This window comes from Mastigoproctus giganteus, chromosome 2 (genome assembly GCF_048544385.1).
Source record: "Mastigoproctus giganteus isolate SK-2022 chromosome 2, ASM4854438v1, whole genome shotgun sequence".
Classification (NCBI taxonomy): domain Eukaryota; kingdom Metazoa; phylum Arthropoda; class Arachnida; order Uropygi; family Thelyphonidae; genus Mastigoproctus; species Mastigoproctus giganteus.
In genome coordinates this window covers 88,226,966-88,245,651 of record NC_143576.1, presented here as the reverse complement: position 1 = coordinate 88,245,651, position 18,686 = coordinate 88,226,966, and the positions used below count along the sequence as shown (strand labels likewise).

The window sequence follows — 18,686 nt, the reverse complement described above, 5'->3', positions numbered from 1 at the left end:
CATGAATTTTTGTGCAAGTAATGGCAGACAAGGTGTCAAATAAATATGCATACAACTTGAAGCATGCATTGGAAGATGGTGCATTATAAACAGATGACCTGCACAAGTGTTTAATGGGCAGACTACACTCCATTGCAGGTGATGACTAAGTTACACTCATAAGTTAATCATTAAATTTGGATAATTAATTTATATTTAAAATCAGAATAAAACAGCCTTTTTTTTTATGATTTCTCTCCTGAAAGCTTTGTTAGCTATGAAATATATACAAAAATTAAACCCAAAAGGTATACAAAGAATCTACATAAATAATCTAACCTAACCACCTAACCTCATCTAAATGTAATAACAAAACAGGGGACACTGCACTGTTATAGAACTTGCATCATGTGCCTTTACTAATGCTAACATTTGGAGTGACCAGATGGGTGAAATGGGAAGGTTTTTTTTTTTTTTTTTTTTTTGGCTGATGCTCTATAAGCTTGCTTTTTTGTATTACATGCCTCAACTAATGCTAATGCCTGTAGGGCTGCTTGACTAAATATGTTAACTGCATTAAAAAAGAATGTTATATTTCTCACATATCAGAAATACAGGCATACCTCGGTTAACGTTACCTCTGATAACGAAGCTTCGATATAACGAAGTCGGCAATTTCAAGCCCCATTTAACATAAAAAAAATATTCCAGTTTAATCACCTGAAATCTAAACAAACTGAAGAAATTACCGAAACCTTTGGGGCTTCTCGTGGTTGGTTCGAGAAATTTAAAAAACGGGCCAGGATTCATAGTGTAAAATTAACAGGAGAAGCTGCAAATAAGTTTCCAGAAAAACTAAAGGAAATAATTGAACGTGAAAATTTTCCAAATTTGGTGTTCAATGTTGACGAAAGCGGTTTGTTCTGGAAACGGCTACCAACAAAAAGCTTCATATCTATTGAAGAAAAATCAGCTGCTGGGTTCAAAGCAGCCAAAGACCGTTTAACGTTACTCTTTGGATCAAATGCCTCTGGCGATTATACATTAAAATTGTTATTAGTTTACCATTCAGAAAATCCGAGGGCGTTAAAAGGTAACATAAAAATGAATTTACCTGTAATATGGAAAGCAAATAGAAAAGCGTGGGTTACCAAGGAGTTATTTACTGATTGGTTTGTTAACCACTTTTGTCCTGAAGTAAAACGGTATTGTCAAAAAAAAAACAACTTTGAAGAAAAAGCTCTTTTGCTGTTAGACAATGCTCCGGGACATCCTACTGATCTTAACACGTTGGACACATGCATTCCTGTCAGAGTTGTGTTTCTTCCAGCAAACACAACTTCCCTGATTCCACCATTGGATCAGGGAGTAATAGCATCATTTAAAGCTTATTATCTGCGTCGAGCATTAAGCAGTTTAACTGAACTAGAGGATAAAGAGGAAATGACAGTTAAAACTTTTTGGAAAAACTACACCATTAAAAACGCAATTGAAAACATTGATAGTTCTTGGAAAGAAGTCACTGAGAAATGCTTAAATGGAGTTTGGCGCAAAATATGGCCAGAAGTTGTACTAGAAGAAGAAAATAACATCCAAGAAATTAGAAATGAAGTTATCCAGATGGCTCAATCAATAGGTTTCGAAAATGTCGATGAAGAGGATGTTAGAAATTTATTGAATGCAGAAGATGATGATTTTTCAGTGGAAGATTTAGAAAACCTTGTTAGCAACGAAGACAAAGATAATGAAGACGAAGTTAAAGAAGTTCCTGCCGAAAAAGTGTTAACAACCAAAGATTTAAAAAGGTGCTTAAATGACATTGAAAACGTTTTAAATTTTTTTAGTGAAAATGATCCTGATTTAGGAAGAAGTGTTATTGTTAAGCGATCAGTGTTAAATGCAATAACTCCGTATAGGCAATTGTTAAATGAAAGAGAAAAAGAGCATAAACAATCAACTTTAGACTCATATTTTAAAATGTGATTTCACTTTGTATGTAAGTCGACTGTTTATTTAATAAAACTTTTCTTTGTTCGAAAAAAAAGCTTTTCACTTTCTTTACGTAGGAACGTATCCCTATTCTGGCCATAGTATTTTTACCTCTGAAAACGAAGTTTCGCTTAACGAAGTAATTTCGTGGAACGCATCCTATTCGTTATTCGAGGTATGCCTGTACACAATTGTTTAATGGCAATCCTCCTGCAAAAATCAAGGCATTTGTTTGTAATCATTAAGCTCAAATTTGCATGATTTCACATGTAACATAATATATAAGTGAACTGACAAGGGTGTTGTTGTATAGGTATTGTTGCTCTTGGTAACACTCTCTCTCTCACTCTCTCTCTCTCTCTCTCTGTTAATCAAATCCTTGACACACAAAAAAAAAAACCCATACATAAAAGAAACAATTTTTACAAATAGTTTCATAGTAGATGACTCATCAACAAGTGGAATACCACAACTTTGCTTATTGGATGCTTGAAGTGGTGGAACCCATGTTTGGTCTCTAGAGCAAAGTTCCAGCAAACCCCCATCTCTTCCATCATGCTGTACAGTTGATGTCTTTTGAGGTTACGAGGGACATCATGGCAAGATCCAATCTTCCTTACATTTTGAAGGCATGTACAGCTTAAAAAAAGTGTTTGCAGGCAAGCCACTAGAAGTCCACTGGACCAGACAGCCTACTGGTATCTCTCCAGGAAGCATCCAGATCAGCTAGTGTATAACCTTGCTGGCCTACTCTGCCAGATAATGACTGGAGGGAAACCAAGTAGCATGTATGCAGGGGTGGGGGGCATTGTCAAGGCTAAATTATTTCAAGAAGTTGGGTATATTCCTGTGTGTACGCCATATCCAAAAATTTCATTACTTCATACAACATGTACTCCTGACCTTTTCTTACTACTGAATACATCACACTAATAGAACAAACTTATCTGTGTAAACCTCCCAAACATTTCCTTGTTCATTTCACAAATATACATGGTCTCTTCCAATCTCCATTATGTCTATTTCCACTTACAGTCTGCCAAACCCCATTTACTTTTTCTCAGAATCCCAATTATCAGTTGACTCAACCACTGCTCATCACAGTTATCCTAATGATTTTCTGTATAAGTTATCCTAATTATATGCACAAGCACTACCTTTCACTTCAAAGGTGATAGCTGCATGCCACATACTGCAACCAACCACCATCCTTTTACTGTACAACTTGAAACTTGCAGAAAGAAGTTTTCATCTTCCTCATTTATTCATTCAACTTTTGTTTCCTGGAACGAACTCCCTTTATACGTATTTCCTGAAAACTACAATCTATAGAAATCGATGGGTCAACTGTTGATGATCCTGCTCAGGTAGCTAACAAACTAAATGAATATTTTGCATCAACATTCACACATGAGGAGTTATTCAGCGAGGAGAATGCCAGAGGTGTATTCAACTCTGGCAGTAAGCTAGAGAATCTTGTAATAACTGAGAGTAAAGTGGAGGAGAAATTGTTGAAGATAAATACAAGAAAGGCACCTGGGGTGGATGGGATCTATCCAGTTATATTAAAGGAGGCAGCAAAGGAAGTAAGCAAACCCTTAGCCATAATTATGAGAGCTTCCTTGGACTCAGGGGAAGTACCCATGAACTGGAGATGTGCAAATGTGACCCCCAATTCACAAAGGAGGATCAAAGGGCGACACAAGTAATTATAGACCTGTTAGTTTAACTTCTGTTCCAGGAAAATTAATGGAGGCACTGGTTAAAGAAGCATTGCAGGATCATCTAGACAAGACTTCAGTTATAGCTCAGACACAGCATGGTTTTGTTAAGGGGAAGTCTTGCCTGACCAATCTGAGTGGATACTATGATGCAGTCACAAAAGAACTGGATGCAGGGAATAACTTTGATATTATTTACTTGGATCTTAGAAAGGCTTTTGATACTGTTGCACATGGAAGACTGCTGCACAAATTGGAGCAGTGTGGCATTGGAGGCAAATTGCTGCTGTGGATAAAGGGGTGGTTGAGGGGGAGAAGACAGAGAGTGGTAATCAATGGACACTGCTCATCATGGACTAATGTTATTAGTGGAGTCCCTCAGGGTTCAGTATTGGGTCCATTATTGTTTTCTGTATTTATAAATGATATTGATGATGGTATATCAAGCTTAATGTCCAAGTTTGCAGACGATATGAAGGTTGGCAGGGTTGTCAAGGACACTACTGACACTATGCTACTGCAACAGGATCTGGAAAGGTTGAGCAGATGGGCTGAGAGGTGGCAAATGAAGTTTAACATTGACAAATGTAAAGTACTACATATGGGAAACAGCAACCCTAGAGCAACGTATCAACTCTGTGGTACTACACTGACAGTGGTGAGAATGAAAGGGACCTGGGGTGGTTGTGCAGGCAGATATGAAGTTTTCTGAGCAGTGCAGATGGGCTGCAAGAGTAGCTCATGGTGTACTGTCAATGATATATAGGAATTTTTCTAGCAGGGATAAGGAGGTGATTATTCCCTTGTATAAGGCAATGGTCAGGCCACACCTAGAGTACTGTATACAGGTCTGGAGGCCTCATTTCAAGAAGGATGTAGAGATGCTGGAACGAGTACAGAGAAGGGCAACAAGATTAGTGAATGGAACAAAGGGGTGCTCTTACGAAGAAAGGCTTAAGTTTTGCAAATTACAGTGTCTGGAGACTAGGCACTGGCGAGGTGATCTGATAGAGGTGTATAAAGCCTTGAATGGTTTGAGCATGCTCAATGCTGATGAGATTCTTCCTCTTGCTCAGAATAATCACCAGAGAGCGCATAAATTCAAATTGAGGAAGGACAGATGTACGATAGACGTGAGGAAATTTGCCTTTAGCCAGCGGGTGGTCGGTTGGTAGAACAGACTTCCATCCTTTGTCGTGGAAGTTGATAGCCTAAATAAGTTTAAGGCTCAGCTGGACAGGTATTTCGAACGAACAGAGGGGTGAAGTGGAAGTGGTTATTTTTTATTTATTTATTAATTATTATTATTTTTTTTTTTGACTGATGCTGCATAAGCTTGCTTTCTTGCATCAAATGCCTCTACTAATGCTAATTATATGCACAAGCACTACCTTTCACTTCAAAGGTGATAGCTGCATGCCACATACTGCAACCAACCACCATCCTTTTACTGTCCAACTTGAAACTTACAGAACCAAGTTTTCTTCTTCCTCATTTATTCATTCAACTTTTGTTTCCTGGAACGAACTCCCTTTATACGTATTTCCTGAAAACTACAATCTACAGAAATTTAAGTCTAATGTCAACACGTATCTTCTTTCATCTGCTCAATCTACAACACGCACGGTACTAAGTACTCTACATTTTAATACCTCTCGTGCTTGGGCATTTCCTACAAAAAAGGTTAAAGGATATGTTTCTTTAAAATACAGGATAAATCAAAATTTACAATACAGTTTGTTCATTGTAGAATTTTTGGATGTATTTAACGTACAGAAATAATTTAGGTGTTATAATCAGCACAGGAAAATTGGATGTGTCACCACTAGTGGTAATGCCCTAAATCATTTTTTGATAAGATGGTGTACATATTAAAACACTGGTTATAATGAAAACATTTTATCCTAGAGGTAGCGTAGTACATGAGCAGCATGACTTTCTAGGAAAATTCAACTGAAGGAAGGTCCAGCAAATCACTGATAAACAGGTTGGTCTAGAAGTTTTAAAGTATGGGTACTGCAATTGACAATGGCACTGTTGGTAGAAAGATAATGGTGAGATCAGCGAACATTGTTTCACATGTTAATGAAGCAGATGAGTGAAATTCTTCCAAATCTGTGAAACGTCTGTCACACCAATTGGTATGAAATGTCTGTCAAAATAATTTTTAAGCACTGTTAGGACCCTAATAAAAGATCTGGCAACATTTCCATATAAGATCCAAATGCATCAGAGCCTCAGTGAATAGCACTAAACATGATTAACAGTTATTCTTTCTGAGATGATTTTTTGGTCCATTTCTATGAGTTCTGCAAAGAAATTTGGCAGTTTTTAAAACACCTCCACTATGTTACGTTAACAAGCAGAATAAGAGTAGGAGACCGGCGGAATTACTTAGCAAGTACAGGTCACTGTTGAAAAAAAGCCGTGAATTAGGGTTGAATTTGAAAGTGTCTGCAATTCTGCCCAGACACGATAGGAGGGAGTATATGATGAGAGCCTTGTCGATCAATTCAGCCCTGGAGGAATTGTGCAAGGCTCAAGGGGTAGAATTTTTTTCAGCCTGGACTGTACTTGTTAACAGGAGAGATTGCTTCTACAGAGATGGGATACACTTAAATAGAAAGGGTGCAAGAATTTTTGCTGATGCTGTCGAGGCAGTGTTAGGTGGGTCGGAAAACTGCTAGTTGGGGGGGGGGATACAAGGACTAATAGATTAACAGTAGCCACTGGCAGAGGTGGAAGTGATTCTTGCACTGCTTCTATTGAAATGAGCAGAAGCCTGAAAAACAAGATGCAGGATATTTCAGAGACTGCTGGGAGTCATTGCGGTACAAGTAAACACATGGGTTGTATTAGGGTAGCTAAGAATAGAAACAGGTGCATGTATACCTGCGTGTACACCAATGCTAGGAGTTTGGTAAATAAATTTGATGAATTTGAGGTATTGCTCAAAACATCAAAGGCAGATATTGTTGGGATATCAGAGACGTGGTGTCACACAGATATAAGTAACGCGGAACTGGAATTTGGGGAATACAATGTGTATAGAAAGGATAGACAGGACAGGAGGGGAGGAGGGGTTATGCTATTAATTAAGAAACACATAAAGTCCAAGGAAGTGAAGCCAGTCGACATCGACGGACAGGGCAGTGTCGAGTCAGTTTGGTGTGACATAAGCATAGGGAAATCAAAATTGAGAGTAGGAGTGTGCTATAGGCCTAATGACTCTGATGAGTATAATAAGATATTGTACAGGGAAATAGAGTGGGCCAGTAAATCAGGGAGTCTTATAATGGGGGATTTTAATTTCCCAGATATTGACTGGAATTTGTGGGTTGGTCACTCGCACACTAGTAAGGCTTTTGTGGATTTATTGGATGATTGTTTTCTACATCAGCATGTTCGTGAGGCAACAAGAGGGAGCGATACTCTTGATCCGATTATCAGTAGTGATTCTTCATGCATTAAGAATCTGCAGATAAATGAACCACTAGGTGGCAGTGATCACAGTGTGTTGAAGTGGGATTTACTCAAGGAGGTAACTACCATCAGAGGTAAAGGGAAGGGTTTTTGTTTTTGTAAAGGCGACTATGATGGACTGAGACAGTATTTAAATTCTGTACAGTGGGACCGACTGATGACGTTGCCAACAGCGAACTCAAAATGGGAAGCGTTCAAGGAACTAATATTGGAGGCTACCAGGCTTTACATACCAACTAAGAAATATTGTTCAAGGTTTAGGCCTAAATGGTTGTCAGATGAACTAATGAGACATGTTGCAGAGAAGAAAAATGCATGGGATACATACAAATTAATGGGTGACATGGAAGCCTATGATAGATATAAGTTGGTCTGTAACCAAGTCACAAAGGAGATTAGGCAGGCAAAGGCAGACTACGAAAAATCCTTGGCAAAGGATGCAAAGAAAAACAGAAAAGAGTTCTATACATATTTAAACTCAAGAAGGAAAGGGATGAATCAGATTGGTCCACTGGATATTGATGGTTCAACAGTTGAGGATCCTGCTCAGGTGGCTAACAATCTAAACGAGTATTTTGCATCTACATTCACGCATGAGGAGTTATTCAGGAAGGAGAATGATGTAGGTAAAGTAAACATTGGCAGTAAGCTGGATGATTTTGTAATAACTGAGAGGAAAGTGGAGGAGAGATTGTTGAGGATAAACATAAAAAAGGCATCTGGGTGGATGGGATCTATCCAGTTATATTAAAGGAGGCAGCAAAGGAAGTAAGCAAACCCCTAGCCATAATTATGAGAGCTTCTTTGGACTTAGGGGAGGTACCCATAGACTGGAGATGTGCAAATGTAACCCCAATTCACAAAGGAGGATCAAAGGCTGACACAAGTAATTATAGACCTGTTAGTTTAACTTCTGTTCCAGGTAAATTAATGGAGGCACTGGTTAAAGAAGCACTGCAGGATCATCTAGACAAGAATTCAGTTATAGCTCAGACGCAGCATGGTTTTGTTAAGGGCAGGTCTTGCCTGACCAATTTGATTGGATACTATGATGTTGTTATGTTGTTGTTATTTGGTTTTTAGGAGCATTAGCAACTAAGGCCATATTGCTCCGGGATATGCGGTGGTCATTCCCTGACCTTTCCGCGTCCTTCGTATTTGGTGGTGACGGGCTCGAACCCCGGTCTAATCAAGAAGCGTGTGCTACGCACTGCTGCTCCTTCCCACCTGGCTACGGAGGCGCCGATACTATGATGTAGTCATAAAAGAACTGGATGCAGGGAATAACTTTGATATTATATATTTGGATCTTAGAAAGGCTTTTGATACTGTTGCACATGGAAGACTGCTGCACAAATTGGAGCAGTGTGGCATTGGAGGCAAATTGCTTCTATGGATAAGGGGATGGTTGAGTGGCAGAAGACAGAGAGTGGTAATCAATGGACACTGCTCAACGTGGACTAATGTAATTAGTGGAGTTCCTCAGGGTTCAGTGTTGGGTCCGTTGTTGTTTTCGGTGTTTATGAATGATATTGATGATGGGATATCAAGTTTAATGTCCAAGTTTGCAGATGATACAAAGGTTGGCAGGGTTGTTAAGGACACTACTGACGCTATGCTGCTGCAACAGGATCTGGAAAGGTTGAACAGATGGGCTGAGAGGTGGCAAATGAAGTTTAACATTAACAAATGTAAAGTACTACATATGGGAAACAGTAACCCCAGAGCAACGTATCAACTCTGCGGTACTACACTGACAGTGGTGGAGAATGAAAAGGACCTGGGGGTAATTGTGCAGGCAGATATGAAGTTCTCTGAGCAGTGCAGACGAGCTGCAAGAGTAGCTCATGGTGTCTTGTCAATGATATACAGGAATTTTTCTAGCAGGGATAAGGAGGTGATTATTCCCTTGTATAAGGCAATGGTTAGGCCACATCTTGAGTACTGTATACAGGTTTGGAGGCCTCATTTCAAGAAGGATGTAGAGCTGCTGGAACGGGTACAGAGAAGGGCAACAAGATTAGTGAACGGAACAAAGGGTTGCTCTTACGAAGAAAGGCTTAAGTTTTGCAAATTAGAGAGTCTGGAGACTAGGCACCGGCGAGGTGATCTGATAGAGGTGTATAAGGCTTTGAATGGTTTGAGCATGCTCAATGCCAATGGGATTCTTCATCTTGCTCAGAATAATCACCTCAGAGGGCATAAATTCAAATTGAGGAAGGACGGATGTCGGATAGATGTGCGGAAATTTGCCTTTGACCAGCGGGTGGTTGGTTGGTGGAACCGACTTCCATCACTTGTTGTTGAAGTTGATAGCCTAAACAAATTTAAAGCTCAACTGGACAGGTATTTCGAACGAACGGAGGGGTGAAATGGGAGTGGTATGTGTTGTTTTTTTTTTTTTTTGGCTGATGCTGAATAAGCTTGCTTTCTTGCATCATGTGCCTCTACTAATGCTAATGCAGAATATTGGCCACAGAAAATTCAAACATGTTAATAAAAGTGTCATTATATCTGCAAAAATGTAGAGTAGAGAACTGTTTCAGCCACAAGAACTGCTGACTCTGTTTTCATTATCAATAAAATGGAATTTGAATGTTACTGGATGGTCCATGACAAATGCAAAGTACTGCATATGGGTAGAAGTAATCCCAGGGAAACGAACCAACTGTGTGGTACTACACTTAGGGTGGTAGAAAATGAAAGGCCTGGAATTGTGCAGTCAGGTATGAAGTTTTCTGAGCAATGCAGACAGGCTGCCAGAGCAGGTCATGGGGTTTTGTCAATGATATAGAGGAATTTTGCTAGCAGATTTCCTTTGTATAAGGCAGTGATTATCCCTTTGCATAAGGTAATGGTCAGGCTACGCCTTGCGTACTGCGTACAAGTCTGGAGGCCTCATTTAAGGAAGGATGTAGATTTGCTTGAGCATGTACAGAGCAGGGTATCAAGATTGGTGAGGGGAACAAAGGGGCCCTCTACAACTGTCTTGAGGAAAGACAGTTGTAGAGAAGCTTAAGTTCTGAAAATTGCAACGGCTGGAGACTATGCACCTGCAAGGTGGTCTGATTGAGGCATATAAAGCCTTGAATGGGTTGGGCACGCTGAATTCTGATGGGATTCTTCCACTTGCTCAGATTACGAACCTAAGGGGGCATAAATTCAAATTGAGGAAAGACAGTTGTAGAAGAGATATGCAGAAATTTGCCTTTACTCAGTGGGTGGTTAATTGCTGTGGAAGCTGATAGCTTAAATAAATTCGAGGAGGAATTGGACAAACTTTTAGAGGGAATGGTTGTGTGAATTTTTTTTTTTTTTTTTTGGCTGCTACATAAGCTCATACGCTTGCTTTCTTGCATCACATGCGTCTATTACTATTTCTTCAGGCATGGTGTTTAGTTTGTGAAAATATTCTTCCAACAGGATGACTCTGAAGAATACAATGAATGCAATTTTTGATGCTCTCAATGCATCTTGGCAATTGTATATCAAATTGCTTGCCTGGATGTGTTAGATATGGATGGCCATGACCACCATAATTTCAATTATTTCCATAAAAATTATCTAAAAGACCAAGTGTACAGAAACTGTACTCACAGTTAAACTGAAAGAAGAAACTGCATCTATTGTCCTAGAATTTTAACACTTTAGGCAAGAAGCAGCCAATTTTCAACACTAACTACAAATAATCTTGGATGCCGGTGGTTCACATATTTATTGGACATGTTTTCTATTGAGATTATTTTCACTATAAACAACAGAAAGGTTGTTCACTCATCTCTCTCAAGTAATTGATCATTTGGATGGAATCCAAATTCATTAGTTAATATTTCCAAAGCAGAAACATATCCATGGATGATATTTCTGTCTATACTTTCAACACAGTCATTTTTAGACTGGATTTCTGTCCATCATATGCTAAATTTTCCATTTCCCCTATTCTGAGTTGAGAATGCATAGCTATAATTCTTTTGAACACAATTCAAAATAATTACAGACAAATGCCTTATAATTATTGTTCAGTGAAAGTGTTAACTGAACAACAGAAGTTAAAATCCAAAACAATGCAATAAAGATTTTTAGTTACAACTAAAAGATTAATAATTTTTTTTAAATGGTTAAAATGAACTGACCTTCTTCTTCAGAGAACTTGAGGAGTTCTAATGAGCAATCATTTTCTAAAGGTCTATCAAGATCCCATAACACACCATTGACTTTTGCAATGACAACGTTATCAGCTAATCCCCGACTAAAAGAAATATAATTTGAGTATAATAAAGAAAAGATAATTAAAGTCAAAAACATATGTAGTGACTATTTATAGAGGGTATTCATCTCTCTATAAATATGCACTATAAGCTTAATAAAATAAAATATCACTACCAGAATTCCATCATTTCAGATTGTGATTCCAGCTCAAAAGTTGGCCAAGTACTATATCATATGAAATACTCCAAAGTGAGAATTATTATTTCGTCCCCCCCCCACTTAGACGTATATTTGTACTCAATCTTGAAATGTTAACCTTGATCCATAGTTTTTATAAAAGTTCTGTCTCCATATCCATCCAATTATCAAAATATATTAAACAGGACTTTTCTGGGCTTTCTAATACTGCCACTGCATCATACAGTTTCATAAATCATCAGGACTAGGATTTTTGTGGTCTTAATATTTTTAGTCATAAAACTTAATGTTTTTAGTCATAAAACTAAAAATATTAAGAACAGAATTTGTAAAAGTTTGCCCTAAAATATGAAAAAAAAAAACTACAAAAAGTTCTACTTAATTTTTTTTTTAGTTGTTAATTGAACCACATTACAGCATGAAAATGCTTCTCATATATGACCATAGGGTATAAATTTATATACATTCCAATTAGATAGTGTGAATTAGGGCTTGCATAAAACCGAGAAATTTCAAAACCGAGTTTAACCGAAGTTTACTCTTAAAACCGGTTTTAAAACCGATTTTCTCAAACTTAGGGAATACAATTAAAAGCTTATAACACAGGTATTTATTTTATCTTGGGTAGATTGTACAAATCGTAATCAAATCTTTTAAACAAAATCTATCACCTCTTATAGTAAAAAAATTAAAATGCTCCAAAAAAGTAACCAGCTTGAGATTACACAAAATTACAAATTGTATTCAAATCCTTTGAATAAAAACTATCTTCTCGTATAGTAAACAAAAAATAATAAGCCCTATAATAATAATAATAATAATAATAATTAATAAATAAAAATAATGTGAAAAAAAAACAGCTTGGGGAAATTACTTGACTATTTATTACTCAGCTTTTTTCTGAAAATGATCCTTTAAAAAACACAGTATATTAAGCATTTTTACTGATAGACTTGATCTTATTTTTGTGTTAGAGACCAATGATCGAAAACACTCTCTCAGATTGGACACTTGTTGGTTTAATGGTCAGCAGTGCTCTATAAACTTTCTCCAGCTTTTCACTTCTACTGCTAGTTGCCTCCAAAATTTTAAATTCTTTGCTGATTTCCAATTCACTCGGATATTTTGAAGGCTCTTCAGTTAATCTCTTTATTACACTATCGTACTCTCGCATGAGTGTATCTCCAACATCGGAACTAGACGAATCTTTGTTTTCTTCTAAAAGAACAATTTGTTTATTTTCAGTTTCTTCATTCAACGCTAAGACTCCTTCGGAATGTTTTGCAAATAATCTCTGATAAATCTCTTCAGCATGTTTTTTCAAAACTTGCTTACTTGGAAAATCAAAAGTTCTTGAACCTGTATCTTCTTTCCTAAACTTTTTGAGGTTGTGTAGATAGCTCAGCAAAGCCACAGTTTGGCAATTTCGTCTTGCATTGTAACGCTGCAAAAGGCTTTGGTGAAACTTTAAAGAAAATGGGTTTTCTGCCGTATCAAGCTTAGCAAGCAGAAATTCTATTGAAGACTCTGCTTTAAATAAGTCTGTATTTTCTGAGGTTATAATTTCAGAATAATTTCAACTGGTCGCAAAGTTTCACAAATGCCTTCAGAATAATTTCAACTGGTCGCAAAGTTTCACATAGCAATTCAAGTGTTTTCCAGTCATCTGACGATGACTGGAAAACACTTGAAAACACAGTACTGCACATAGAGCAGTACTCAATCATATAAAATGTGCTATCCCATCTATTCTTGCAATCTAATATAAGTTTATATTCTTTCCCATTAAATTCTGATTTAACAAAATTTTGTAAAATGTCATTTTGGTAGGCGATTTTCGAAAAAGCTTGCAAATTTTTTTGACTTTGTTAATAGTTTGTGCAATATTGGCCATTGGATTGAAGAAATAAATGAGCTCATCAGTAAAGTCGGTTTGATAAAGCATGCCTTGCTTCTTTCTTCAACTTCTTCATCATTACTACTTTCTTCATTATTTTCATTTTCTTCATTGTCTTTGGGAGACTCAGAGACTGTGGCACCATAATTGATTGCTTTTTCATAAAGTACATCTATAACTGACAGATGTATACAATGGGCTATACATTGTTGATGATTAGGCGTAATTTGCTTGTCAAACTTAATCATCATTGCTGCTCTCCATCGGTGGTGCAGGGAACAATATCCTCATCCAAGTTCAAACCAAATTCCTTCAAGTGTCCATTCACAATTTGCTCAGTTCTTTTGCTATCAAGTGAACCATTAATCTCAATAAGACCTAACGACCAATGATTGTCTTTTGAATGCACATTTATATTCATATACCTTTTATTTTGTATAGACGTATATTCGTCTAGAGTCAATGAATACCATGCACCCAAAACCAATGAATTTTTGAAATGCTGAATGAGTTCTTCTTTCTTAGTTTTATAATAATTCAGAACCATATTTTTAATTCCATTCACTGAGGCTGGTGGTAATTTATCGTTTTTATTTCTCTGAAGGTGAAGGCTTGATTGTATAAACTCACTCTTGGCAATTGAATTAAAAGAAAATCCATCTAAAGCAGCTAATTTTGAAGTCTCTTTTTCCATAGATTTTTTAACGATAAAGTTTTCTAATGTTCTTACGGGAGGTTCACTGTTATCTTGTTTAATGTCAATCTGATGCATTTTCTTTAAATGCAACATCAAAGATGATGTGGATCCTCCAGACGACTTCATTATCTTCTGACATTTTGAACATTGTGCTTCATCTTTGCTTTTCGAGCAAAATAATTCCATACATTTGATTTCATCTTAGACATATTAAGAGTAATAGATATTAATTAGTAGGAATTTATATCACCGACAATTTTAAATAAAAATATTGAAGATAACAAAGGCACAATACTATACGTCACTCCCGCAACCACTGAATGAAGAGTTTAAACAAGGCAAGTTTCAAAATTTTCACGAAAGAAATTTTTTATTTATTTACCGGCAATTTTTTTTTCCCAATTAAATCTATTGTATTTTCAAAATTACATAAAACCTAAATTTGGTGAAGCTGCTTTTTGGAGAACATTTGATCGCAAATTTAATAAGAATAAAGAAGCAAAAAACTTTCTACGATTGAAATTTGATGCAATATTCAGCGAATCTGTTTCTAGTGGGTAACCAACAATAAGGCGCGTTCCATAACTTGCCTGGCGAGCAAGATAGATGGAACGGAGAAATGTTGAGCATTTCTTTTACGCTATCGCTCCGACTCACTCAGTCGTAAATGAGTACACCTGCATCGTGCCACGATACAGGTGGGAAGATAAAAGGTACCCCTCCTAGATTTGGGCCACTTGCCCATGAGATTCGTACCAAAACATAAAATAAAATTAAATTAAATAAAAAAACATGTTTAAAACAAAGCAGTTGAACGATCCAGACAAACGAACAAACAAAAGAAAATGTGCATAACAAAAAACTATATTCGAGGGCTAAGAAAATATTCGAATCCGGTTTTAGAAGCTCGGTTTCGGTTTTAACAACTCAATATGAAAACCGATTTAACCGGTTTTATAAAACCGGTTTGCAAGCCCTAGTATGAATCAGAGCTGTAATACTCAATACATTCTACATTGATATTAATATTTGTAAAATAATAAGAGGAGTTTACCTCAATATAGTACGTAGAACACTTCCGTATGATACTCTCCAAAAATTAAATCGAAAAAATTGAAAACTTACATTAGAGTAAAAAATAAATAATTAAAAACCAATTTAACAAAATTCAAATCAATTTAACACAATTAAAAATCAATTTAACGCAATTAAAAATTAAAAAGAATCTAACGAAAATATTCAAAACGATTTTCCTTGCATTGTCAGCTTCAGGAAGGAAAATCATTTTGAATATTTTCGTTAGATTCTTTTTAATTGTGTTAAATTGGTTTTTAATTATTTATTTTTTACTCTAATGCAAGTTTTCGATTTTTTCGTTTTAATTTCTAGAGAGTATCATACGGAAATGTTCTACGTACTATATTGAGGTAAACTCCTCTTATTATTTTACAAATACAGTCCAATCAATAAAATTAAAAAACATTACATAAAAGAATGCATATATATAAATTGGAATATCAAAATTTATACATAATACATAATTTATATCTTTAAAGTACAGAATTGGAATATCAAAATTTATACATAATTTATATCTTTTACAATAATTTTAAAATATAATATAAAATTAAAACAGCTTAAAAATATTTGAAACTCTCCAGTTAAAGTACAACTCAACTTCTGATTTAAGTATACAGAACTGTATACTTAAATCAGTATACTTAAATAACTATTGTTCAAGGTTTAGGCCTAAATGGTTGTCAGATGAACTAATGAGGCATATGGCAGAGAAGAAAAATGCATGGGATACATACAAATTAACGCGTGACACGGACGCCTATGATAGATACAAGTTGATCTGTAACCAAGTTACAAAGGAGGTTAGGCAGGCGAAGGCAGATTACGAGAGATCCTTGGCAAGGGATGCGAAGAAAAACAGCAAAGAGTTCTTTACTTATGTAAACTCTAGAAGGAAGGGGATGAATCAGATTGGTCCACTTGAGATCGATGGGTCAACTGTTGATGACCCTGCTCGGGTAGCTAACAAACTAAATGAATATTTTGCATCGACATTCACACATGAGGAGTTATTCAGCGAGGGGAATGCCAGAGGTGTATTCAACTCTAGCAGTAAGCTAGAGAATCTTGTAATAACTGAGAGCAAAGTGGAGGAGAAATTGTTGAAGATAAACACAAGAAAGGCACCTGGGGTGGATGGGATCTATCCAGTTATATTAAAGGAGGCAGCAAAGGAGATAAGCAAACCCTTAGCCATAATTATGAGAGCTTCCTTGGACTCAGGGGAGGTACCCATTGACTGGAGATGTGCAAATGTGACCCCAATTCACAAAGGGGGATCAAAGGCTGACACAAGTAATTATAGACCTGTGAGTTTAACTTCTGTTCCCGGAAAATTAATGGAGGCACTGGTGAAAGAAGCACTGCAGGATCATCTAGACAAGACTTCAGATATAGCTAGGACACAGCATGGTTTTGTTAAGGGGAAGTCTTGCCTGACCAATTTGATTGGATACTATGATGCAGTCACAAAAGAACTGGATGCAGGGAATAACTTTGATATTATATACTTGGATCTTAGAAAGGCTTTTGATACTGTTGCACATGGAAGACTGCTGCACAAATTGGAGCAGTGTGGCATTGGAGGCAAGTTGCTGCTATGGATAAAGGGGTGGTTGAGGGGGAGAAGACAGAGAGTGGTAATCAATGGACACTGCTCATCGTGGACTAATGTTATTAGTGGAGTCCCTCAGGGTTCAGTATTGGGGCCTTTATTGTTTTCTGTATTTATAAATGATATTGATGATGGTATATCAAGCTTAATGTCCAAGTTTGCAGACGACACGAAGGTTGGCAGGGTTGTCAAGGACACTACTGACACTATGCTGCTGCAACAGGATTTGGAAAGGTTGAGCAGATGGGCTTCGAGGTGGCAAATGAAGTTTAACATTGACAAATGTAAAGTACTACATATGGGAAACAGCAACCCCAGAGCAACGTATCAACTCTGTGGTACTACACTGACAGTGGTAGAGAATGAAAGGGACCTGGGGGTGGTGGTGCAGGCAGATATGAAGTTCTCTGAGCAGTGCAGACGAGCTGCAAGAGTAGCTCATGGTGTATTGTCAATGATATATAGGAATTTTTCTAGCAGGGATAAGGAGGTGATTATTCCCTTGTATAAGGCAATGGTCAGGCCACACCTAGAGTACTGTATACAGGCCTGGAGGCCTCATTTCAGGAAGGATGTAGAGCTGCTGGAACGAGTACAGAGAAGGGCAACTAGATTGGTGAATGGGACAAAGGGGTTCTCTTACGAAGAAAGGCTTAAGTTTTGCAAATTACAGTGTCTGGAAACCAGGCACCAGCGGGGTGATCTGATAGAGGTGTACAAAGCCTTGAATGGTTTGAGCATGCTCAATGCTGATGGGATTCTTCCTCTAGCTCAGAAAAATCACCTGAGAGGGCATAAATTCAAATTGAGGAAAGACAGATGTAGGATAGATGTGCGGAAATTTGCCTTTAGCCAGCGGGTGGTTGGTGGGTGGAACAGACTTCCATCCCTTGTCGTGGAAGTTGATAGCCTAAATAAGTTTAAGGCTCAGCTGGACAGGTATTTCGAACGAACAGAGGGGTGAAGTGGAAGTGGTTATTTTTATTTATTTATGTTACTTTTTTTTTTTTTTTTTTTTTTTTTTGGCTGATGCTGCATAAGCTTGCTTTCTTGCATCAAATGCCTCTGCTAATGCTAATGCTAACTGAATGCCTAAAACAACAAATGACATAATGAGAGACATACATTGGAAAATATACTGGCATGGCCACTGAGTTTATATTATTTAAATATATATTTTTTTTTTATTTGGAGACAAATTTATTTTAAGGTTTGTCAACCATATCTAGTGGTAAGAATCATAAGTGTAAAATCCACAAATCCCACTACAAGGTTTCACTTGCTACAGAGAAATTAAATGATCAAGGGCTACATAAAGATTTTACGTTTTGAGTACATGCACAATAACATCAATAACAGATAAGGCATTCATATTGACAAACTAAAGAAATATCTTTCAAAAATAGAGCACTGATCAAAATTAAAATAAAAAAAAGGAACCACAAAACAGGAAGGAACATCAACAAGCTAAACAAGGTCACAGAGAATTGCATTCAGGCAACTCATTAATCAGCCCTCCTAAAACACCACAGCAATTATGATAATCTAAAATTAAGATTAAGACAACCCCAACTATCCCTTCTCGTAAAAGAACCTCCAGCTCTTTACGTATCCTAGAACTAGATCTTTATCTGGAATTTAGTAGGCAACAACTACTAGCTAACAGTTCTTTTGGTGTCTAAACTACCTTAACTCTTAGAGCTGCCTTTATATATGACTATGCACTCTTTTGCTGCTTCCCTCAAAATTACTGGGTATATGCCATAAACTCCAGGAGCCTTATTCACCTTCAGGCTCAAATGTTTTTCTAATAAATATCTT

General features: G+C 37.0%; 1 protein-coding gene across 2 annotated transcripts in view; it reads right to left on the bottom strand.

The window, feature by feature from the left end:
• Positions 1 to 18,686, bottom strand: part of ThrRS (threonine--tRNA ligase) — a 236,872-nt gene that overhangs the window by 174,228 nt on the left and 43,958 nt on the right. For both annotated transcript variants that reach the window (XM_090368570.1, XM_090368569.1), the window contains exon 4: positions 11,306 to 11,421. In XM_090368570.1, the coding sequence (XP_090224696.1) occupies positions 11,306 to 11,421 (116 nt within the window). The remainder of the gene's footprint in view (positions 1 to 11,305; positions 11,422 to 18,686) is intronic.